Source organism: Macaca mulatta, chromosome 3 (genome assembly GCF_049350105.2).
Source record: "Macaca mulatta isolate MMU2019108-1 chromosome 3, T2T-MMU8v2.0, whole genome shotgun sequence".
NCBI lineage: Eukaryota > Metazoa > Chordata > Mammalia > Primates > Cercopithecidae > Macaca > Macaca mulatta.
Genome location: NC_133408.1, coordinates 15,058,386 through 15,081,079, shown reverse-complemented (window position 1 = coordinate 15,081,079; position 22,694 = coordinate 15,058,386). Strand labels below are relative to the sequence as shown.

Genomic DNA, 22,694 nt, shown 5'->3' with positions numbered 1-22,694 from the left:
CTCTTACTCTTGCGCACAGGCAGTGCTTTCCCAGGGCTCATTTACCAGAAACGACCACATGCTGGGTTTTCCAATTGTAAGAAACAAAAATTTGTTGCCTCAAGTAGTAGGTTTTAGCAGGTGGATATATGGGACCACACATACACGTTCTGATGAGGCCTCATAGAAAGCCAGAAAAGCCACGCCACCAGATTCAGAGAAACAGGTGGCCCAGGAGGGGGTGGCCCAGAACAGGGGAAGGCCCCTCTCCTGCAAGTGTCACCGTGCAGCACAGACAGGAGGCAGCACTCCCACCTGGACCCCAGCCTTGGAAGTCCCTCTCTCACTGCGATGGCAAGGCCACTCCTTCAGGGATGCCACAGGTTGAGGCCAAAGATGAAGACTGTCTTATGAAACAGTGTTTCCTGGATTGGCTTTTAGATGCTTCGGTGGAGGCCATGTGATACAAAAGTGTTCTGGCTTCCATCTGCAGCCCAGGGGAGCTTCGTTAACTTCACGTGAAGAACCCTAACAAGAATACACGTGCAGGGATGGAAAGGTAATCAAAGGCCCACTCTAGAGGCAGGCACTAAGGCATGAGCTACATTTATCTCCTGATCCGTAACAGAATCTTAATGAGCACCAGGACATTAGAAATTACTTTTCATTGGTGAAATGAGCTTTCAAGATGAGTGAATTGGCTACAAATATTGTACAGCCCCTTCCTTCCCTAGTATGAACAGGGTATAAGGAATCAGGGAGCCAAACTGCCTATGGCTTTGGAATGGAATCTGAAAATGCTTGCTGGAGTACTCTGTAACCTGCACAACCAGAGTTAGCTGAGTCTTGTGGCTAAAATACTCTCTCATCTGTTTGGAATGAATTTTCACACAAGATGCCATCAAAGCACCTAAGAGGACAGACACCTGGGACTACATCAAGCTTACTGCGGCCAGACGTTTCCTTGTTGCCAGCGGGTGTTGACATTTGCTTCCACAGCACCATAGTCTGTTAGTGGGAGAGGAGTCTGCGAGAGAGAACACCTAGAGGACTCACTCAACTCTAACTGAGGTTGTCAACAATCTCTCAAAAAGAACACAAGAATCCTGCAGGATCCAGTCAGTGTGACTTAGGACCTTTTGCTCTGAGAACTTTAGTATTCTCACAAATAATCAGGGAACTTCTGAGCACAAGCTGAGTGAGTTACTCATACCACTGGGTACTGTTTTGTGACCTCACTCGCACCCAGAAACAAAGGGGTCTGGGGAAATGTGGGGTTACCTTTATATTCCTGAGCAGGCCTTCCACACTGCCATGCTAATGTGTGGCTTTCACAGCACGAGGATTTCTGATCTCAATTAAATATAATTCAGTTGGTAAAAATCAATCTTAAAGAACTTTGTTTTAACCTTTATTCTCTTCAATTATAAAAATACATACTACAGAAGTTTTACATGACAGAAAACAGAAAAACCAAAAACTCCCCCAGAATCCCACCCTCAGAGATGGCTACTCCTCTTTGGTAAGTATTCCTCCAGGTTTTTTAAGCATATAGTAGTACACAGCAGGAAAATGTAAAATCCTACTATATATGCGACTGCTCTTGAAGAAGTTTTCAAACAGTTCTGACAGATCATTCTGACCAATTTCTCTAGGAAACTTTAAGCATTAGTTTTCAGAGAAAATTCCATGACACTGAGGGTAGAAAAACCTCTAAGATTTTTCTTGTCATTTATAATAAATATTATCCCAAGTGTTAAAGGTCAAATAAAGTTTTTAAAAATAGTAAATAAATGTGATACAGAGGAAAAAAAGTTCAGAAAATTATCCCAGTTTCTTATCAAAATCAAAACTCCTAAGTCCTAATTCCAACAAGTACCATAAAACGGCTTTAAAATGGGATTTTGAGAAACAATCACTTTTTACCATAAAATATAGCTAAAAGTAATTCCACAATTTTGGGGTCTTTTCTTTTGCGGGGCGGGGGGACAAGGTCTCAGTCTGTCACCCAGGCTGGAATGCAGTAATGGCATGATCAAGGCTCACTGCAGCCTCGACCTCCCAAGCTCAAGTGATCCTCCCACCTCAGCGTTTCGCATGCCTGGCTAATTTTTTTTTTTTTTTTTTTTTTTTTGTAGAGACGACGTCTCAGTATGTTGCTTCATTTAACAAATAAGGGGAGGAAGGGCGGGGGCAGAATGGAGGACACAGACTAGAGTTCAGCTTTTACAAGTGGCAAAGGACAATTTTGATTCGGCCTCCCACAGCTTCATTTGTAATGCTTTCAAGACATCTTCCATCTATTGAATTGAAAAAATAAAAAATTAAACACACATATCATTTAAAATTATACATGGTTAAAAATAATTAAGATATACACTTAATGCAATTTTGGATATATCATACATTACATGGTAGATATTCAGTGTTTACCAAAACTATTTGCAGGCATAAATTTTTAAAAATAAAGCATAATTCTATCAACATTAGTTCTCAACCTACAATCTGCATCTCTTTTATACAATCATCACCATCTCACCTATCTGGCCATGACAAAATGTTAACATCCAACAACAAGGCTAATTATACCACAAGAATCGAAGCAAACAAAATACTGATTTGAATCAAAGATGTATTTCTAGCTTAGCAAAATTAGAATACATAGTTTTGATTTTGTCATGAAATGTCTTCCTTATTATTTTGTTGATTAAGCTTTAGCTTCATTTGAGTTCCCCAAAAATCAACTTTACTAACACCTGAAATGAAACAGGCACACTCTTCCTGCGATCAAGACAGATGACGTTATGAGGATTATCGTTTGTGGGGAAGCACTTCTTCACTGACAAATTGTTCATACAGAGATACAAAACGTACAGAATAAAATTACCTGTGTTAGAGACTTTTCTATTTCAACTCTGCTTTCAAGATTAAAAAGCTCTTTATCTTCTGACACAATTTGCTTTTCAGAGGACCCTAAAACATAACTGACGTACGATACAAGGTTAAAATACAAGCCTGGTGTGGTGGCATGCACTTGTTCCCAGCTATTCAGGAGGCTGAGACAGAAGGATCATCTGAGGCTAGGAGTTTGAAACCAGCCTGGGCAACACAAGACCCCAGGCAATACGCCTGTTGTCTTAGCTGCCTGGGAGGCTGACGCAAGAGGATTGCTGGAGCCCAGGAGTTCAAGGACGCAGAAAGTTATGACCACAGCATTGCACTCCAGCCTGGGTGACAGAGTGAGACCCCAGATCTTAAAAAAATAAGTTTTAAAAGAAATAAAAATAAAAAGCTAGGGGCGGTGGGCAAAATCCTACTAAACTACATTCAATTTTTAAAAACAACTGAATATACTTTTATTCCAAAAAAATTTCTCACAGTGTTTTCTCCTACAATTTAGAGTGTCTGACTTTTCCAATACCAAATAAAGAAGCAGGTCAAAGCAAAAAAAAAAAAAAAAAAATTACTGGCTTGTTAGAAATCATTACTTGAAAATATATTTAACGAAACAGTATTGATTTAGTTCGGACACTTCCGTGCCAATTTCTCTGCAAACTTAACTTTCTGAAACACCAGTTGTGAGGTAAACATTTATATATCAAACTTACCTTTCAATGGCTTCAACACTGAGGCAAAACAAGTCTCTCTTATAATCAAGATTCTTGGGCGTGCATCTGTACACGTAGCCAAGATTGAGCGAGCACCCTGCACAATACAAGGTCTCCAGGATGCTGCAATAAAGAAACGCCTTGCTTTAGGAAACGAAGTAGCAACTCATTCTAATCTCATTGTTAAAATCCATAAACACTTCAGCTTCTAAAGTATGCTATTCTGACCACACTAGGTCATACATAAAGGATAGGAAAAAATGATAGTAATATATTTACAATAAAAATGTAAAGACAGTCATCTCCAAGTCACAATGCCTTAAGTATCAAATAACAAGGGACATATAAAAAAGTGACAAGAGAGGATATCGAGGTGGTGTTTTTCTAGAATATAAATTCCTCAATCTGGTACTAATGTAACAAAGTGGAGAATAAATATTTTAGGCTTGCCAGCCATATGGTGTCTGTCACTACTCACCTCTGTCATTGTAAAACAAAGCACCTATAGACAATACTAACTGAATAATCTGTGTTCCCATAAACTCGTATTCACAAATGAGTGCCCTCCCCATGGGCCATAGTTTACCAAACTCTGCTCTAGTGGAAAGTAATACTGTTTGTCTTAATTTAAAAAAAAAAGTTAGATGACAACCCATGCAATTGTTCCTTCATTCTAGTTACCTCTCAACTCAGGTTCCACACACTTGAATATACCCTCCCCTAAAGCCTACTCATGTCTCCTTAAAACCCGGCTTAGAATCCAGTGTCTCTCAAACGCCTTGTTGAACTGACCCATCCAAATTTACCATTCTATAAATACACTAAAATTGCCACTCCAACACACAGCAAAGTGATGACTGGAGATTTCAATCCAGTAGTGATCACAGTAGTAAAACATACACCACAATCGATTATTATTGCAAAAGTATTATCTCCTACTCAGTACATGAAATACTTGTAATCACAAAATATCTATTCCTGCTATCAAGCAAAAGGGAGCTACCCAAGACTCACAGATTACAGACTACATCATTGTTTACTTACAGATACTGAGACACTGTTAATTATTACAGCAACATATGGATCAAAGAACAAAATGGAATTCTCACTGATGATGTGATTAGCTGGATAATATGCCACTGATTACATATTAAGTGTCTACGGGCTTTTATAAGTTTCTACACTTTTTTTAGTTTTATAGTAGAAACAATCTCACTATGTTGCCCAGGCTGGTCTTGAACTCCTAGCCTCAAGCAGTCTTCCACCTTGGCCTCCCAAAGTGCTGAGATTACTGGCAGGAACCACCATACCCAGCCAGCTTGTACAAGTTTTTATATAAGAAATATAAAAGTATGTTAGTAAATCCCACTTAAATTACTCACAGTGAACAGGCAAACCTCCATGCTATATATCAAACCTCATTACCATTATGAGACCGCCTCACACCATTACCAAGATTGTAAACTGTATCTAATGTCATCAGCCAAGAAAGGACACTCAGAGAAACCAGAGGCTTGAACTCCCCAAACACACTGAGCCATGAATAAGACTGTTTTATCCTGAGTTATCAAAATCAACCTAAACACCACCAAAAATAGGAAAAAACCCATTCACACTTCTAGAATCATCTTGTGGAACAATGAAGAGATGGTAGCTACTATTAAGGCAGCATCTTTCTGCTTTCACAGTTGGCAAGAATTTGGCCAGAATTCACCCTTGTCATCGAACACTAACATTGAGAAGGCAGTGCCAACAATCGTAAGGTAATGTTAGACAAGGAATAATCCGATTGTAAGATCCTCAACAAAGGACAAAGTCAGACTTAAGAGAGAAAACAGCACTGCTACCTTCACAACATACTTCTAAAGCCCTCAGTGCTCTTGCTGACCATCAGCAGAATGGCTCAGGCAGGTATTTCACAGGATGGGCCTATCAAAAAATTCCCTAGTGAAGTCCAAGACAACTGAAGGCAGTCTAATCGATGGGTTTAGGTGATACGAACAAACAGTATTAATAACTCTGGATCAAAGAGAGCGAATTCTCTATCAATCCTGATTAGAAAAAAGAAGAAAGTCTCTGTTTGGTGCTAGACTGTCTTTGACACTTGTCTCATAGTTGCAAATCTTTTAATAGTAAGAGAACAGACCTCAGGCAGAGAACGAGCCAGGCAACAATATCTCAGCTAGAACTAACAACAATTGTTTTCACTGTAATTCTCTCCAGAGTTACTTTCTAGTTATGGCAAGTATATATTTATGATAGTAAAAAGAATCCTTTTAAGATGAATTTAAATAAAAATTTTGAGTTGATTTAATTTAAAAAATTTAGTATGTAATAGCACAGTTGGTAGGTAGTACACAAATAGAACAAAAATGATGGTGACATCAAAATGGCTAGAGCTAGGAAGTGGGGAAGAAAAAGCACTTCGAAGGCAGTAAGGAAGGATAACAAGCATAGTCCTAGCTCTTACTGCTAATTCGTCCTGTGACCTTAGCAAAGTTCTAGCCTCCCTGGGCCTAACTTTTTTCAACTACAAAATGAGAAATGATCTGAGCCTGGGTTTTCCAAATTTTTATGGCCTGCATGCCAGCACCACAATTTTTGTCACATTCACAAACTATCTGTACTGTTACTAATGTATCTTAAATGGAGAAACTTTTTTTTTAACTTTTTATGGAAGAGATACATAGGGCAAAGATTACAGAAGGAGGACACAGAGCTTCCAAGACCTTTCTAGGTACACCCGGCATCTCACATTCACCAACCTGGAAGTTCTCTAAAACCTGTGGGGGTTTTGGAGGTCTTATAACACAGGCATGATCAAGTAAATCATTGCTGATAATCTCTAGCCCCTCTCCCCTCCACGGAGGTGGGAGAAGAGGTTGGGGTAGGGCTGAAACTTCCAACCCTCTAATCATGCCTTGGTCCTTCTGGACCCCAATCCTTAAGCTACCTAGAAGCCCCCCAGCCACAGTAATCTCATTAGGATTCAAAACGACATCATCATCACTCCAGAGATTCCAAGCATCTTAGAAGCTCTTCTGTCAGAACTGGTGACTAAGACCAAACATGGTAACAAAAGATACCCTTATCACCCCATCGCTCAAGAAATTAAAAGGGTTTTAGGAGTAACTAAGTATTGAATGTTTCTGTCCCCCACCAAACGTATCAGTTGAAACGGTAGCTCCTAATGTGATGGTATTAGGAGGTGGGGTCATCAGGAGGTATTGGTCGTAAGTGCACAGTTAACTTTTTTTAAATTGAAATATACTTTATTTGACAGGATACTCTAGCATCACTAAAAATGAAAAGCCAGGATTTTTAATATACATAAAATATATATAAAATTAATTTGTGTTTAACTGTGTACCGCCTAAAGTTATTTCATATGCAAGTATAAGATACAGTTTACATTTGGAGCAACAATTACATAGGGCAGCGCTTCCCACTCAGTTTGCTCAGGTGTCACTATGGCACATGGGTGGCAGGTATGGCAAGACATTTGTCTCCTCAACCCTTAAAGTGGCCACACAGGGCCTCAGATTGCTGGGGCTCCTGTGTTGTTTGCTCTTGCCACAAACAGCCTTATCTGTTTACCCCAATAGGCTGTGTATGTGACAGCAGCATTTCATGTGTGCCATAACATGAGAAAGGTGGGCAACATTAGCCTAAGGCACTCTTTAACATTCAGATTTTATAATACAGCTATTTTCTTTTTTTTTTTTTCAAGACTGAGTCTTGATCTGTTGCCCAGGCTAGAGTGCAGTGGTGATCTTGGCTCACTGCAAGCTCTGCCTCCCTGGTTCAAGTGATTCTCCTGTCTCAGCATCCTGAGTAGCTGGGATTACAGGCATGTGCCACCATACCCAGCTAATTTTTGTATTTTTAGTAGAGATGGGGTTTTGCCATGTTGGCCAGGCTGGTCTCAAACTCTTAACTCCCAGTGATCTCCCACCTTGGCCTCCCAAAGTGCTGGGATTACAGGTGTAAGCCACCGCACCCAACCTTCTTTTTCTACTTTTATTTTCGATTTTCTTCAGCACCAAGCCCAAAGATCCAAAAAGGGAGTGTCAGAATATGCTTTTAGAAATCTGGAAACTCTTAACTTTTCAATATTTAAAGGTGACCACAACCACTCAAGAACTGATATATTTTCTAAAACAGGATATAGAAAAAGCAAAAAGAGAACTGATATATGCAAATGACTGATTTTTTACTATCATGGAAAGTTTTATCCCAAGTAATCTTACTACTAGTAATGACCTTTTAAAGATTTTTATTAAAAAAAAAATTCTCTAACATATTCATATACAGTTTTACTCACCAACCATTTTCCTTTTCACGTTTGGATAACTTCTGTTCCTTATCCACAGAAACATTACAGGAAACACCTAGAAACAGAGAAAGTAACAATAATTTATTAATATGGTTCATTATAACATATATGCAGACAATTTCTAGTCCAACTTTTTAGAACTTAAAGGACAAAAAATAAGCCCAAAGTCACACACACACAACAGTGGTTTGAAATGAAATGTACTGGGGCCTTCTGGGAAAAGATGGCAGAATAAGAGTTATTTCCAACCAGATGCAGTGGCTCACACCTGTCATCCCAACAATTTGGGAGGCCAAGGTGAGAGGATGGATTGGGGCCAGGAGTTCAAGGTCAGCCTGGACAACATAACGAGACTCTATCTTCAAAAAAATGTTTAAATAAAAATTTAAGAAAAATTTTAAAAGGTTATTTCCTCCCTTTCCCTGAAAACCACTAACATTAATAGTATGGCTAAAATTAGAGGGAAAAATTCATTCCACAGTAAACTTGGAACCATTAGAATCTCAAATCACAGACTGAAAAGAACTATCTGCCAGTTAGTGAAACTGGGTTCCCAAACTAGGAAGATGCAAACAGCCAACACATATATCTCCAGATTTCCAACACAGGGCCCATTTCTCTAAAAGTAACTGAGAAGGTCCTCAGGATCCCAGCCACACATCTTTTACTTGAACAATGACTTGGACAGAGGTCACTGCTGGACTCGAGGCAGCAGCAAACATTCCCAAAGAATCCAGGTCTAGGACACACTAAAGGACAGGGTAGAGGGTGAAATGAAGAAAGGACATCAGACCTAAAATGGCCAAAACAGACTCTTGATTTCATGGCCTCCTACAGTCTACCTTAACTCTGTAAACTCCATCCACCTGCTTGCTGAAATCAGAAACCAGGGTGTCATCCTTGATTCTTCATCTCCTCATCTTGCTCCCCCATATCTACTCCACTGATCCATCCCATCAATTCTACGTCACAAACCTCACTCCAGCCCCCAAACGACCAGCACTAACTCTTGCCTGGACTACTACCCTGGCTCTTCACTGACCTCCCCCCTTCCATACTTGTTCCTCCTTCAATGCTTTCTCCAAAGAAAATGCAGGGTCATATTACTCCCCTGCCTAAGCTAGCATAATAATGTACTTACTAGAACAGATTACTACTCTTTAGAACAGACTAAAACGTCTTGCAGTTTCTGGTCTCTTCCTTCCTCCCTAAATCTTATCTTTATTCTCTTTGACCATACTCTAGTCTCAAGGATTTTGCACCAGCTGCTCAGCACCTATCAAAAGCAGAGAGCATGACCAAGAACTGTACCCGCAGCCCAGCTAGCATTCACGTATAAAAACAGGAAAATATTTTCAAGCACATAAACTTGAAATTTTCTTGGAGATGTGGACGTGGGGAGCACTAAAGATTAAGCAAACAACTCAGGAATGAAAAAAGCTATTAAGAAGCTTTCTTATGTTAATGAGTACTGGAGTTGGGGAAAAAAAATTATATAAACATTATAGGATCGGGTGCTCTAACTCACATTGGTAATCCCAGCACTCTAGGAGGCTGAAGCAGGGGATTGCTTGGGGCCAGGAGTTTGAGATCAGCCTGAGCAACATAGCAAGACTCTGTCTCTACAAAACATTTAAAAATTAGCCAGGTGTTAGTTTGTGTCTGTTGTCCCAAGCTACTTGGGAAGCTGAGCTGGGAGGACAGTTTGAGCAGGCATTCAAGGTTACAGTGAGCTATGATTGTGCCACTGTACTCCAGCCTGGGCAACAGAGGGCTGTTAACCCACTATAACCCTATTAAAAAAATAATCTATTAAATAATTAACCCTATTTTAAAAAATCATAGTAAGGCTGTTATGTCTACAACAGAATGTAAATGTACAGAATGTAAATGTATAAACCTTAACAAAATGAAAATAATTAAACTAATTCAAATTGGGTAAGGAAGGAATGGAAATGAATCGGAATTCATGTTTGTCTTTACGGGGGTGGGGGGGAGGGCGGGGAGATGTTAAATCCTATTATCTAAATCTGATTAATCAAAAAGTGTATAGTTCTTTAAACTATGTTTACTATTTTAAAACTACGTTTTAAATTTAAAAACTATTAATATAAAAATTAACAAAAATAATTGCCTTTCTATAAGTAAAGCAAAACAAAGAAAAGAGGCCACATGGTAAAAGATACTATCGAAACAAAGTACAAATAAAATGAAAGATGTAACACCAAACATGTTATTTCTTAAAAAGATGTAAACAAGGTAAACTCATTCAAAGAGCTTTTCCTACTGGATCAAAAATCTGCCTGGTTTTTTTTTTTTTTTTTTTTTTGAGATGGAGTCTAGCGCTGTTGCCAGGCTGTAGTGCAGTGGCGCAATCTCGGCCCCTGCAACCTCCTCCTCCCTGATTCAAGCGATTCTCCTGCCTCAGCCTCCGGAATAGCTGGGATTATGAGCGCACACCACCATGCCCGGTTAATTTTTGGCTTTGGCGAGGGTGGTCTGGAATTGTTGTATTTTCAGTAGAGATGGGGTTTCACATGTTGGCCAGGATGGTCTCGAGCTCCTGACCTCGTGATCCGCCCATTTCAGCCTCCCAAAGTGCTGAGATTACAGGTCTGAGTCACCGCGCTTGGCCTAGTTTGATTTTAAGAGGTGCAAAGAGTTTATCTCAACTTTCAGTTAACTAGGGGGACACTGGTGTGCTCCTTTATTCCCAGTATTACACCAAGGAAAACGTTCCAGAAACGTCGATAAGCCGGTGATGAATTTCTGCCATCGAAACATTTACAGTATTCAAAGAGAGGAAAAACCTCATCTTGAAAAACCACAATCCAAAACAACAGCCATTTTTACACCAATTCAGAAAAAATATGTGAACCACTTTATCCCTAAATACTGTAAAAATAGCAAAATGAGGGAACAGTGGAAAAACAGGTAACTGCTAGGACGAGGATTAGAAACGAATTCCCGCCGCCTTCTGAACTCTTTTGCTACTACGTCCTCCTTCCTCGCCAATTTTGATGAGGTTGGTGGTGCTTTTACGGCAAATTTCCTTCCCTTTCTTCCCCATAGCACTGTGTTCCGTCAGCTCCGCGGCCCTATCACTGGAGACTGTAGAGGTATCCGCTGATACACACAGCCCGCTAATTTCTGTGGGGAGTAATAGTACTGGCTGCACCTCAAGTGCTTACAGTCTAGTTGACCATTTGTTTCTCTTTTTTTAGGGTCTTTAAAAGTGTTATTCTTTGTTGCCCTTTGCTTCTGAGTAATGCTCACGATGATGCTGACTCAACCGCTGCTCTTCTGGGATCGGGGAGCCCAGAACAGAACCAGTCGCCCGAGAACCAAAGTGGAGGGGTGACCCTCCTCCCCTTTTCCTGCGACAGCTCACACTCTCAGACTTTTTGCTCTCAAAGTCCCTGGACAGCGCCAAGGAGCCCCCGCCCCCTCCGGGGCCGCCCCGGTGCGGCACACCTGGAAGAAGGCGACCCCACGCCCCCATGCCCGGCTCGACCCAACTGACAGCGCAGCAGGATGCAGTTGGTGTCCTCCTGGCTGGCCACCCAGCTCAGCGAGTCGCCCAGCGGCCGCCGGCAGCCGCAGCACAGGAACACCAGCGGCCTCTCCTCCGCAGCCCCCGCCTCCTCGAGCCGCGCCTTCTCCGTGTCGGCCACCGACGCGTCTTCGCTCACGGAGCTCCACATGCTCGCCCACTTCTGCAGCAGCTGGTGGCGGCTCGAGTCTTCGGAGAGTCTCTTGCCCAACAGCGAGGAGTCGCTGCCCTTGCCCTTGTCGCCGCACTCACAGCCGCCAGCGCATCCTCTGCTGCACCTCAGGGCCCGAACGCCCGCCATTACCTACAAATCGCCCGCGCCCCAGAGCGCGAAGGGAAAAAAACCCGCCGCTGCACATGCGCGGGGCGGGGCGCGTTGGCGGAGGCCGAGAAGGGGCAAACGCTTGAAGGGGCCGGACGGCGGGCGGCTTCTAGTGCGCATGCGCGCCGTGCGCCCTTGGCCTGGCGTGTTAGTCACTGCGCCTGCGTCAGGTTTTCTAGCCTGAAGAAATTAACGCTGCTGACCTGTTTGCTTGTCTTCCTAAGGATTATTCACCCCTTTCCGTGGGAGGGGCAGCGTCACTGAGAAAGTTACGGGCTGCAAGCCTGAGTGTCTAAGAACCACCTGGCGAGCTTCTTAAACAGATCGCCAGGCTCCATCTTCACAGACTCTGGTTCAGCAGGTAGCAGGTTAGCCCGAGAATCTGCATTTCTAACAAGCTCCTAGGCTTGCCCACGCTGTCAGTATTGGCAGCCCAACCTTTTTTGGGGGATGGGGAGGAGTCTTTCTATGTTGCCAGTCTCGAACTCCTAGCCTTAAGCGATCTTCCCGCCTCGACCTCCCAAAATGCCAGGATCACAAGCGTGAGCCACTGTGCCAGACCACCACCCTTTTTCTTCTTTTTTGTAAATGGACTAATTATAGTTGCATATAAGCGACTCCACTTGCTCCTGGGGGCCTCCTTTCCATGAAGTGGAGAAGGAAGGGGATAGGGGAGCCCCTCGTCACAGGGTCTTTTTGCGCATTGCTATTCCTAGAATGAGACCCTGGGAAGGGCCCCGGATCACTCAGGCTGTCACTGCAAGGAAAAAGTTGAGGAAGCAGCCATGCCCCTGGAAAGCTTGGAAGTGTGCCTGCTGCTTGGATCAAGGAATAATTCGTCCTTGCAAGGAAGAAGCATCCCTTCTTGATGATAAGGACAGATTTCCCCAGCTGCCCCAGAAAGCCAGCCTCTGCCTAAAACACCATAGGTCAGGAGGGAAAGCTGACGGGGAACCAGCCAGCTTTATGCACCGGAGACAGCCTGGTGGCATACCTGGGAAGAAAGCTACCTGCAAGGACCTACCTCTGTTCCCACTACGCGCTGGGTGTCCCCCAAGTCACTGCCTACTTTGCTTGGTTGCATAAACTATTTACGTACTTACAGCCACTAGCAAAAAGCAAAAGCTTTGGAGTCAGTGGTCCTGGTTAACTTACCCCTCCCTCCACAAGGTAGTAACAGTGTAGGGAACTGTGGAAAAGGCTGTTTGCTTTTCCTGAGTCTGATTCTTCCTGGAGTAAATGGAGTCTGTTTCTTCAGTACTACACCAAGTTGTTCATAAGGATCAAGTTTTCTAATATTCATGAAGATACTTTGTAAACCCTAGCACACCATGCTCATGTTAATGAGCTTCTTACTGGAAGAAAATGCTTTAGATAATTTAGGCTTTTTTTTTTCCACCCATAGAATTCCCTTCCTTCCTTCTGCTTTTTTTCCTTTATTTTTTCAGAGATGATGTTTCAGTATGTTGCCCAGGCTGGTCTCGAACTCCTGGCCTCAAGCGATCCTCCTGCCTCAGCCTCCCAAGTAGCTGGAACTACAGGCATGCATCACCATACTTTGCCCCTTCTGCTGTTGTGGAGCCAAGCCTGACCTTCCTGGACTGTTGTTTTCAAGCATAATGTATCTGGTGCAACATTGATACAATCCACATGAGTTCTTTAATTAAGTGGCTAGTTACTTTGGGATTCAAAGGATCATCTTGTCTCAGGCTTTGGGTTCCTATTGTCAATACTTTAATTCTATGATAGGGTGCCCCAGGAAAGAAGGAATACAAGGCCGAGCTGCATGGTGACTTTCAGGGACCCTATTTTTGCCTCGGTAGGCCTTTCCCTCCATAAAACAGTTAACAAAAATTTCATTATATAGTCACATTGCTATGAAGATAATTATATTAAAATGATATCATAAAACATTTTTAGACCTATAAGTTCATTTATTTCTCCTGATTAAAAAAATGGAGACATTTTCATGATCCTTCAAAATATGGTTTGTAAGCATGGTGACTCCTGCACCTCATGGAGAAGTTGGCTGGTGCAAAATGAATTCCTCTATAGGCACAAGTGTGTGTGTATTAATATTAGGAATATAAAAACAAGACTAGCCTTGGTGGCTCATGCCTGTAACCCCGGCACTTTGGGAGTCTGAGGCGAGAGAGTCACTTGAGCCCGGGGGTTTGAGACCAACCTGGGCAACACAGAGACACTCTGTCTCTACAAAGATTTAAAAATTAGCCAGGCATGGTGGTGCGCCCCTGTAGTCCCAGCTGCTTGTGAGGCGAAGGCAGAAGGATGGGTTGGGGTTGGGAGGTCGAGGCTGCAGTAAGCTGTGATCATGCCATTGCACTCCAGCCTGGGTGACAGAACGAGATCCTGTCTCAAAAAAATAAAAAACACAAAAACCTCAGCTAACCACAAAATCATCCTATTTATGGAGGGAGGACAAAATGAGATGCTTGAATAAGATGACCTCATATTCAAGCAGGTTGTAGTTGCTTCCTAAACTACATTCTCACCATACCTCCTAGTTATATAACTAGGAGATTTGGATAAGGTTGAGTCCATCTCCACCACTCTCACCACCAGTTCCAGGAATGAGTCCCTATAGGTTTAACCCGATCAATAGGGATGACCATGACTCTTCCATAGTGATTGGGGCAGGGATGGCACCTACCCCTGGCTACCCATGCTGCTCCCCTGGCAATAGGGATTGGCTCAGAATAAAAACTTGACCTTGTCAAGTTCAGTTTTTCCTAATCTGAGTAAGGGAATCACAGAGAAACAGCACCCAATCTCTAGATCCTTCCAGTTGTATGAGCCAACCAGTTCCAGTTATTGTGGAAGCCAGTTTCAATTGTTTTGTTTTTACTAGCAACCAAAAATGTATGTAACAATTGAGGTTTCCACTAAGACTCCAAGATGAGGTAAAAATGAGATACCAAAGTGTGCGTGAGACAGATTGCCCTCCTTCCTGGAGGAATCTTCAGCATAGATTTAGGAGAGATGATTTCCTCTTGTTTTTTGTTTGTTTGTTTTGTTTTTGCAGTCTCGCTCTGTCACCCACGCTAGAGTGCAGTGACATGATCTCAGCTCACTGCAACCTCCACCTCACGGGTTCAAGCGATTCTCCCACCTCAGCCTCCCGTGTAGCTGGGATTACAGGCGCCCACCACCACACCCAGCTAATTTTTGTATTTTTAGTAGAGACGGGGTTTTACCATGTTGAACAGGCTGGTCTTGAACTCCTGACCTCAGGTAATCAACCCACCTCGGCCTCCCAGAGTGCTGGGATTACAGGCATGGGCCACCATGCCTAGCTGATTTCCTCCTTCTCTTACACCTCTCTCACACACTTTGGGAATATAAAGGAAGGGAGAAAATGGTGACCAAGATGATGTCACTGGAAGGATCTCTTTGGAGATGGGCCCCTCCCTGATAGAGAAGATGAGGGCATCTGCCTTCTTGCATCAATTTGGCTGACAAGAGACTTTGAGGAGACACTTACATACCTGTTGGTTACCAGGCACTTGGGGACAGGGTGACCTGCAGGAGCGGCAAGCTGCATGTGTTTTGATAGCACAACAAAGGCAAACAAGGTAGGTTGTCAGCTAGATCTGAACTTTGCTGGCAGGATGTCACCTGGAGTCTTAATTTCTGCCTAAGGAGCTAACCTGAAAGCACGAAGACCCCCCGTGGTGAGTCAAGTGTGAACAGCACTCCTGGAGAACCAGGGCAGAGGGAGAGCCGGCCTGAGATGAGGCCTTGCCCAGTGGGTTATGGGCATGCACTTGGGATTTGGGAGGTACAGGGAGTCCCCGAGGGGGCTAGGAGAGAGGGTCAGTTCTAACTAGACCTGACCTAAGAGTGCAAAACAAAGTTAGAACAAGTTCAAGTGTGTATTAGTCTGTTCTCATGCTGCTATAAAGAACTACTTAAGATAGGGTAATTTATAAAGGAAAGAGGTTTGATTGACTCACAGTTCTGCATGGCTGGGGAGGCCTCAGGAAACTTACACTCATGGCGGAAGGCGAAGGGGAAGCAAAGCACATCTTACATGGCAGCAAGAGAGAGAGAGCAAGTCAAGAGGAAGTGCCACACTTTAAAACTATCAGATCTCATGAGAACTCACTGTCATGAGAACAGCCTGGGGGAACTGCCCCCATGATCCAATTCCTCCCACCAGGCCCCTTCCTCAACACATGGAGATTGCAATTCAAGATGAGATTTGGGTGGGGACACAGAGCCAAACCATATCAAAGTGAAAACTGTCCTATCCCCCACCTTCTCCATCTCAAGCTAGGCAGAAATGAAAACCGCAGGGAACAGGTGAGGTGGGAAAGAGCAGGGCCAGCCACAGCCCCTTCCCCACCTGAGGCAGGGAAGGCTGAGGCAGCCTATGTCCTACCTGGGGCAAAAGGAAAACAGTTCTCATCCTGTAGTGAAGATTGCTGTGTTGACTAATATCTTGGACTGATGCTACCATTTCTTCACTGAGATTCTGTTTGCAACGAAAGTGCCTGCAGAATTGTCTATTCCCTAAGAGGGCCTTGGAAGAACACAGAGGGCATGCACTAAAATTCTGCTAGTATGGGTTTCTTTGCAAAGGTGTGTAGGAGAGAACCATGAGGGATGGTACAGGAATCCAGGTTAGCAGCCCTGAAGCCAACACCACTTCTCCTACAACCTCGCTGGGCGAGGTTATCAGAAGGAAGGAGAGTTGCAAAGAGCAGACCACCTTGAGACGATCACCTTCCATCCAGGGTCACAGCCACCAGCTGGGGTGACCTCATAGGGTCATTAAGGAGATTAAATTCTCTGACCTCACTCTCTTCTGTCCCTCTGTTTCCTGCTGGAACTCGCCACTGCCCACATCCAGCCAGAATCCACAGGGCACAGAGGATATTGATGTAATCCATACAAGTTCACCATGGTTGAGAGCAGGGTGGAGCGTGAATGGGAAGGGATCCCACACACAGACTGCCCTTGTGCTCATCCAGGGCCACAGGGAAGGTGGTCATCACCAAAGAAGGTCTAAGGGCATAGTGGAAGGCAAAATGTGAAAGAGAATTCCATTTTTATTGTAACCTGCAGTCTTTTCTTGCACAACGTATGGGTTACTTGAACTACCTGATTCAACCCTAATTTTTGGCTTGATTCAAAAGCTTTGGTGTAAATAACAAACAAATGCTCATCCAATTTATATCAATGGCTAGCACTAGAGGGGAGAGAGAGAGAGAGCAAGAAAATATAACTGGGGGAGAGAAGGAAAAAGAGAAGAAACAAATGAGATCTTGATAATTTGGGTGAATTATGGCCTTTTAAGAGTGCTCTGGCAATTGAGGAAAATCAGAAATTAATGGCTACAGGCCAGGCATGGTGGCTCATGCCTATAATCCCAGCACTTTAGGAGGCCAAGGGTGATTACTTGAGGTCAGGAGTTAGAGACCAGCCTGGCCAACATGGTGAAACTCCGTCTCTACTAAAAATACAAAAATTAGCCAGCTGTGGTGGCAGCCACCTGTAGTCCCAGCTACTCAGGAGGCTGAGGCAGGAGAATCATTTGAACCTGGAGGGCAGAGGTTGCAGTGAGCCAAGATTGTACCACTGCACTCCAGCCTGGGTGAAAGAGTGAAACTCTGTCAAAAGAAAGAAAGAAAGAAAGAAATGGCTACAGAACACAATCAGTCTATATTTTAATTTCATTCCCTTCCTTACACTAATATGATGGGATGACAGGTCGCTGGAATCAGTCAGCTGGCTCCTTTAGTGTGATCCACTTCTTTTTTTTTGAGACAGTCTTAGTCTGTCACCCAGGCTGGAGTGCAGTGGTGTGATCTCAGGCTGGAGTGCAGTGGTGTGATCTCAGCTCAGTGCAACTTCTGCCTCCCAGGTTCCAATGATTCTCGTACCTCAGCTTCCTGAATAGCTGGGATTACAGGTGCATGTCACCTCACTTGGCTAATTTTTTGTATTGTTTGTAGAGACAGGGTCTGGCTATGTTGCCCAGGCTGGTCTGCAACTCAAGTGATTCCCCCCACCTCAGCCTTCCATAGTGCCGGGATTACAGGCATGAGCCACCACACCTGGCCTGATCCAATTATTGGTAGAAATATGTCTAGGGGCCAAATGGCACCCAAAGCTGCCTTCCCAAGAGAATGCCATGCTGAACATTCAGCCCCAAGGGACCTTCTGCCACCATCCGAGCCCTCCTTAGGGCGATAAAATGCATTGTGGGAAAAGTGTGGATAGATATTTCTAGCTCTGTTCTGGGAGTGAAACAATATCTACAGGAATACACTTCACCTTCTTAAAAATCCTCAGAGGCAAGATGTTCTTTAAATAGTTCTGTTTCCCTCTCCTATTTAGTGTGTGGAATCACGATTTGCTAGTCTTTAACAGAGAGGTTTGGTTCTCATGCAAGTTAAAAAAGAATAAGGAAAAGAACGTGATTTTCAGCAAAGTCATAATATATTTCAGCTGGGAAAGAATCCACACATCATAATCCACATGTCTCAGTCGACAAGTGGAAAAGCTCAGGTCTGGAGTAGTTCAGGAGTCACGGATCTAGTTAGTGGCAGAGACTTATGGACATCTGGGCTGATAGATGTCAGGTACCCTTCCCCTCTCAGGAATACTGCGCCTCCTCTCCCCACTCCTGCAGTATGACTGTGGTGGGCTCCCACCCTGAAGGTCTTAACTCACTCCTACCCTATCCCAGAGGTGGCTACACTCTAGCCCTGGTGATCAGTCTTAGCCACCAGCCACCTTCCTGGCCACAGCAACTGGTTCAAGGTGAGCGGGTGCCCAAACTAGAGTCCGTCCTGGGACTTTTCATGCCAAAGCTTGAAAGGAGAGTCCTCTGCTCATCCTTTCCTCTTGAATCACGACTCCAGAGCTGTCATGAGCCATGTCCCTAGTCATGTGGAACAGCCTGGCGTGACCGTGACCCTCAGAAAGAGACAAGATGCAAGGCAGAGCCCGGGAGTCCTAGCAGCACCCACACCCCACTGCTCCCCATCCAGCTCCACGGCCCCCACCTCACAGCATGGTCCCATTAAACCCCACTGGTGTTTAAGCCACTTAAAATTGGGTTTCTGTCACTACCAAAAGAATCCTGACTGAATGCAGATTCCAGTCCAGAGCCTAGGACTCTGAACCCCAAGTACGGTGGTCACACCAAACTGTTGAAATGTAACACCATATATCTATAGGCCCATGTAGTTTTCAAAATACGTCTTTCAAGGGGGCTAACTCTGAGGAATTCCAATATCATGTGGGAGAAGAATATGTTTCCAATGTAAAATTCCTTTTTTTTTTTTTTGTTTTTTTTTTTTTTTGAGACAGAGTCTCACTCTGTCGCTCTGTCAGGCTGGAGTGCAGTGGCGTGATCTTGGCTCACCGTAACCTCCACCTCCCTGGTTCTAGCTATTCCCCTGCCTCAGCCACCCAAGTAAGTGGGATTACAGGTGCATGCAACCACGCCCGGCTAATTTTTTTGTGTTTTTAGTAGATACAGTGTTTCACCATGTTGGCCAGACTAGTCTCAAACTCCTGACCTCAGGCAATCCACCTGCCTCCATCTCCCAAAGTGCTGGGATTACAGGTGTGAGCCACTGCGCCCGGCCTCTCAATGTAAAATTCTTCTATCAGCCCCTCACTCTCTTTCTAAGCACTCCTTTGTTTCCCTGTAGTTCTGTTCATTTTTTTTTTAAATACAACTGGAGGAAGATGGCTAAGACTGATCACCAGGGCTATGCTATAGCCGTTAAGGAATAATAGGTTTTAGCATCTATGCCAAACGCATAAATCTCCCTTTTAACTAAAAGGGTATTTTCTAAACCCAGCACAGACTAATCAGAACATGAATTTTGTGACTTCTGAATCTGGAATAATACCAGAGATGCTTAAGATTACAAATCAAGTATTCTTGGAGAGATTCAAGAAATGTCATATCCATAGCTGAAGGATTGGAAGATAAAGGAATTCACAGAAAATAAAGTAAGTAAGAAATGTAAATGACCAAAGAAAAGACAAGAGGCATAGGTCCAGGAGGCCCAACATCTGACTAATAGGTGGTTCAAATACCGGGAACACAAAATAAAGAGAATAAATCTTTAAAGAAATAATACAATTGACTGGGCACAGTGGCTCATGCCTGTAATCCCAGCACTTTGGGAGGCTGAGGTGGGTGGATCGTTTGAGGTCAAAAGTTCAAGACCAGCCTGGCCAACATGGTGAAACCCAGTCTCTACTAAAAATACAAAAATTAGCTGGGCAGTGGTGACGCATGCCTGTAATCTCAGCTACTCCGGAGACTGAGGCAGGAGAATCGCTTGAGCCTGGGAGGCAGAGGCTGCAGGCAGTGAGCTGGGATCATGCCACTGCACTCCAGCCTGGGCAACAGAGTGAGGTCCTGTGAAAAAAAAAAAAAAAAAAAAAAACCAGCAATTGTCACTGCACTCCAGCCTGGGTGAGAGAGTGAGGCCCTGTCAAAAAAGAAAGAAAAGAAAAGAAAACAAAAGAAAGGGAGAGAGAGGAAGGAAGGAAGAGAGGGAGGGAGGGAGGGAGGGAGGGAAAGGAAGGAAAGGAGGGAATGCAATTGCCCAGAGCTAAAAGATGAATCTTCACATTGGAAGAGCATACTAATTTCATGGCACAAGAAATGAAATAATCTCACACCGAGGCTTAACATTGTAAATTATCAGAACCCCAACCTTAAGAGAAATTTCTACAAGTTTCAGAGAAGAGGGAAAAGGTAAAAGAATCAGATCACATTAGACTTCTCATCAGCAACCTGACCTCAGAAGCCAGAGAGCTCAAAGTTCAGTGGGCAGATGATTTTCAGACTAGAGTTATATGCCCATTCCAATCATGAGCCAGGTATAATTGACATTTTCAGATGTAACGGAGCTTGAAAATTTTATCTTTTACATCGCTGTTTTTTGTTTTTTTTTTTTTGAAAAGAGTCTTGCTCTGTCACCCAGGCTGGAGTGCAATGGCGTGATCTCAGCTCCCTGCCACCTCTACCTCCTGGGTTCAAGTGATTCTCCTGCCTCAGCCTCCCAAGTAGCTGGGATTACAGGTGTCTGCCACTATGCCCAGCTTATTTTTGTATTTTTAGTAGAGACAGGGTTTCACCAGGTTGGCCAGGCTGGTTTCGAACTCCTGACCTCAGGCGATCCACCCGCCTCGGCCTCCCAAAGTGTTGGGATTACAGGTGTGAGCCACCACACCTGGCCACATAGCTTTTCTTATTTGAACATATGCTACAACAGGAAATGTAGAAAGATAGGTCACTATAAAAGAAAAGCAAATATTTAATATATGAAAAGATTCTCTGCCATGCTCATTTTTAAACTACACTAAAAACCAATAGCTCACCTGTCACTTTGATAAAATGCAGAAGTTTGACAACATAATCTGTTGTCCATACTATTGCCCAAGAAAACAGGCACTTTCATACATTGTTGATAGAAATGCAAGGTAGTATAACCTCTATGGAAAGGAATTCGGCAATATCTAACACCATTGCATACATATGTATCCTCTCTCTCTCTCTCTCTCTCTTTCACACACACACACACACACACACACACCCCTACCTCAGATCTAGGAATTGATTCCAAAAGTACATTCGCAAAAATATTGTAAAACATGAACACAAGACATTGCAGCACTACTTGAAATAGTGTAGTAGTGGTAGTACAGCCACACAATGGGAGCATTACATACCTGTGAAAAAGAGAGAGGCTTATCTCTACATGCCATGGAGGGGACACCAGAATAAACAGTTAAGTGAAAAAAGGCAGGCTAGGTGCAGTGGCTTACGCCGGTAATCTTAGCACTTTGGGAGGCCAAGGCGGGGGGATTACTTGGGTCCAGTAGTTCGACACCAGCCTGGGTGACATGGCAAGACCCTGTCTCTACTAAAAATACAGTAAAAGTTAGCTGGGCATGGTGGCACATGCCTGTAGTCTCAGCTACTCAGGAGGCTGAGGTGGGAGGATTACTTGAACTTAGGAGGCAGAGGTTACAGGGAGCCAAGATGGCGCCACTGCACTGCAGCCTGCACAACAGAGCAAGACCCTGTCTCAAAAAAATAAAACAATCTTTTTTTTAAAATGTAATTTGCTAATGGACATCTAAAAAAAGGTAGAGGGAAGACATTAATATACATACATATTTACTTATATTTTTAAAAATTGAAGGATATACCAAAAATTTTTTTTAAAAAAGTGCTTACTTAGCTGAGAGTAACAGAAACACAGAGGAGGAATAGGAACTGTGGATCCACAAGTGTACCTTGTCTTGTATATTTGACTTTGGAATCATGTAACTATTTGACATAATTATAAAACAAAATCTTTTTTTAAAAAGTGATCTCTAAATATGTAGATATCGAATATATCTAAGTGGATGGCATAGCTGCATGGAGAAGAACTATTTTGAGTAATTTTAAAACACGAACTTGAGTATATATATCTCATGAGATATGCCCTAAGTACCAAAATAAATAAATAAATTTCTGCCATCTCTCTCCCAAAAAGATTTAAACCATTTTTAGTAAGCATGTTGTTGTTGTTAGAATTGATATTGTTAGATGCAAAAAATAAAATAAAATACTGACAAATATACCTAACCAAAAAGGTGAAAGACCTCTACAAGGAAAACTACAGAACACTGCTGAAAGAAATCACAGCTGACACAAACAAATGAAAACACATCCCACGCTCATGGATGGGTAGAATCAATATTGTCAAAATGACCATACTGCCAAAAGCAATCTACAAATTCAATGCAATTCCCATCAAAATACCACCATCATTCTTCACAGAACTAGAAAAAACAATCCTAAAATTCATATCGAACCAAAAAAGAGCCCACATAGCCAAAGCAAGA

The 22,694-nt window shown here is 43.2% G+C and overlaps 1 protein-coding gene across 1 annotated transcript; it reads right to left on the bottom strand.

Annotated features, from left to right (window-relative positions):
* Window positions 1–1,377: 1,377 nt before the first annotated feature.
* On the bottom strand, window positions 1,378–11,812 carry MIS18A (MIS18 kinetochore protein A). Its single transcript, XM_015133033.3, has 5 exons — window positions 11,447–11,812; window positions 7,912–7,978; window positions 3,588–3,710; window positions 2,867–2,963; window positions 1,378–2,279 (listed from the first exon to the last, which is right to left on the bottom strand). Exons 1-5 carry the CDS (start codon window positions 11,775–11,777, stop codon window positions 2,199–2,201), a joined length of 699 nt encoding a protein of 232 aa, XP_014988519.1. The 5' UTR covers window positions 11,778–11,812; the 3' UTR covers window positions 1,378–2,198.
* Window positions 11,813–22,694: the final 10,882 nt, after the last annotated feature.

Coding starts and splice junctions, on each gene's coding strand:
- MIS18A (XM_015133033.3), bottom strand. CDS start 11,777: ATGGCGGGCGTTCGGGCCCTGAGGTGCAGCAGAGGATGCGCTGGCGGC. Junction 7,979..11,446: donor CAACTGCATCCTGCTGCGCT/GTCAGTTGGGTC, acceptor CTCTGTTTCTAG/GTGTTTCCTGTAATGTTTCT. Junction 3,711..7,911: donor CGTGAAAAGGAAAATGGTTG/GTGAGTAAAACT, acceptor TCTTTATTGCAG/CATCCTGGAGACCTTGTATT.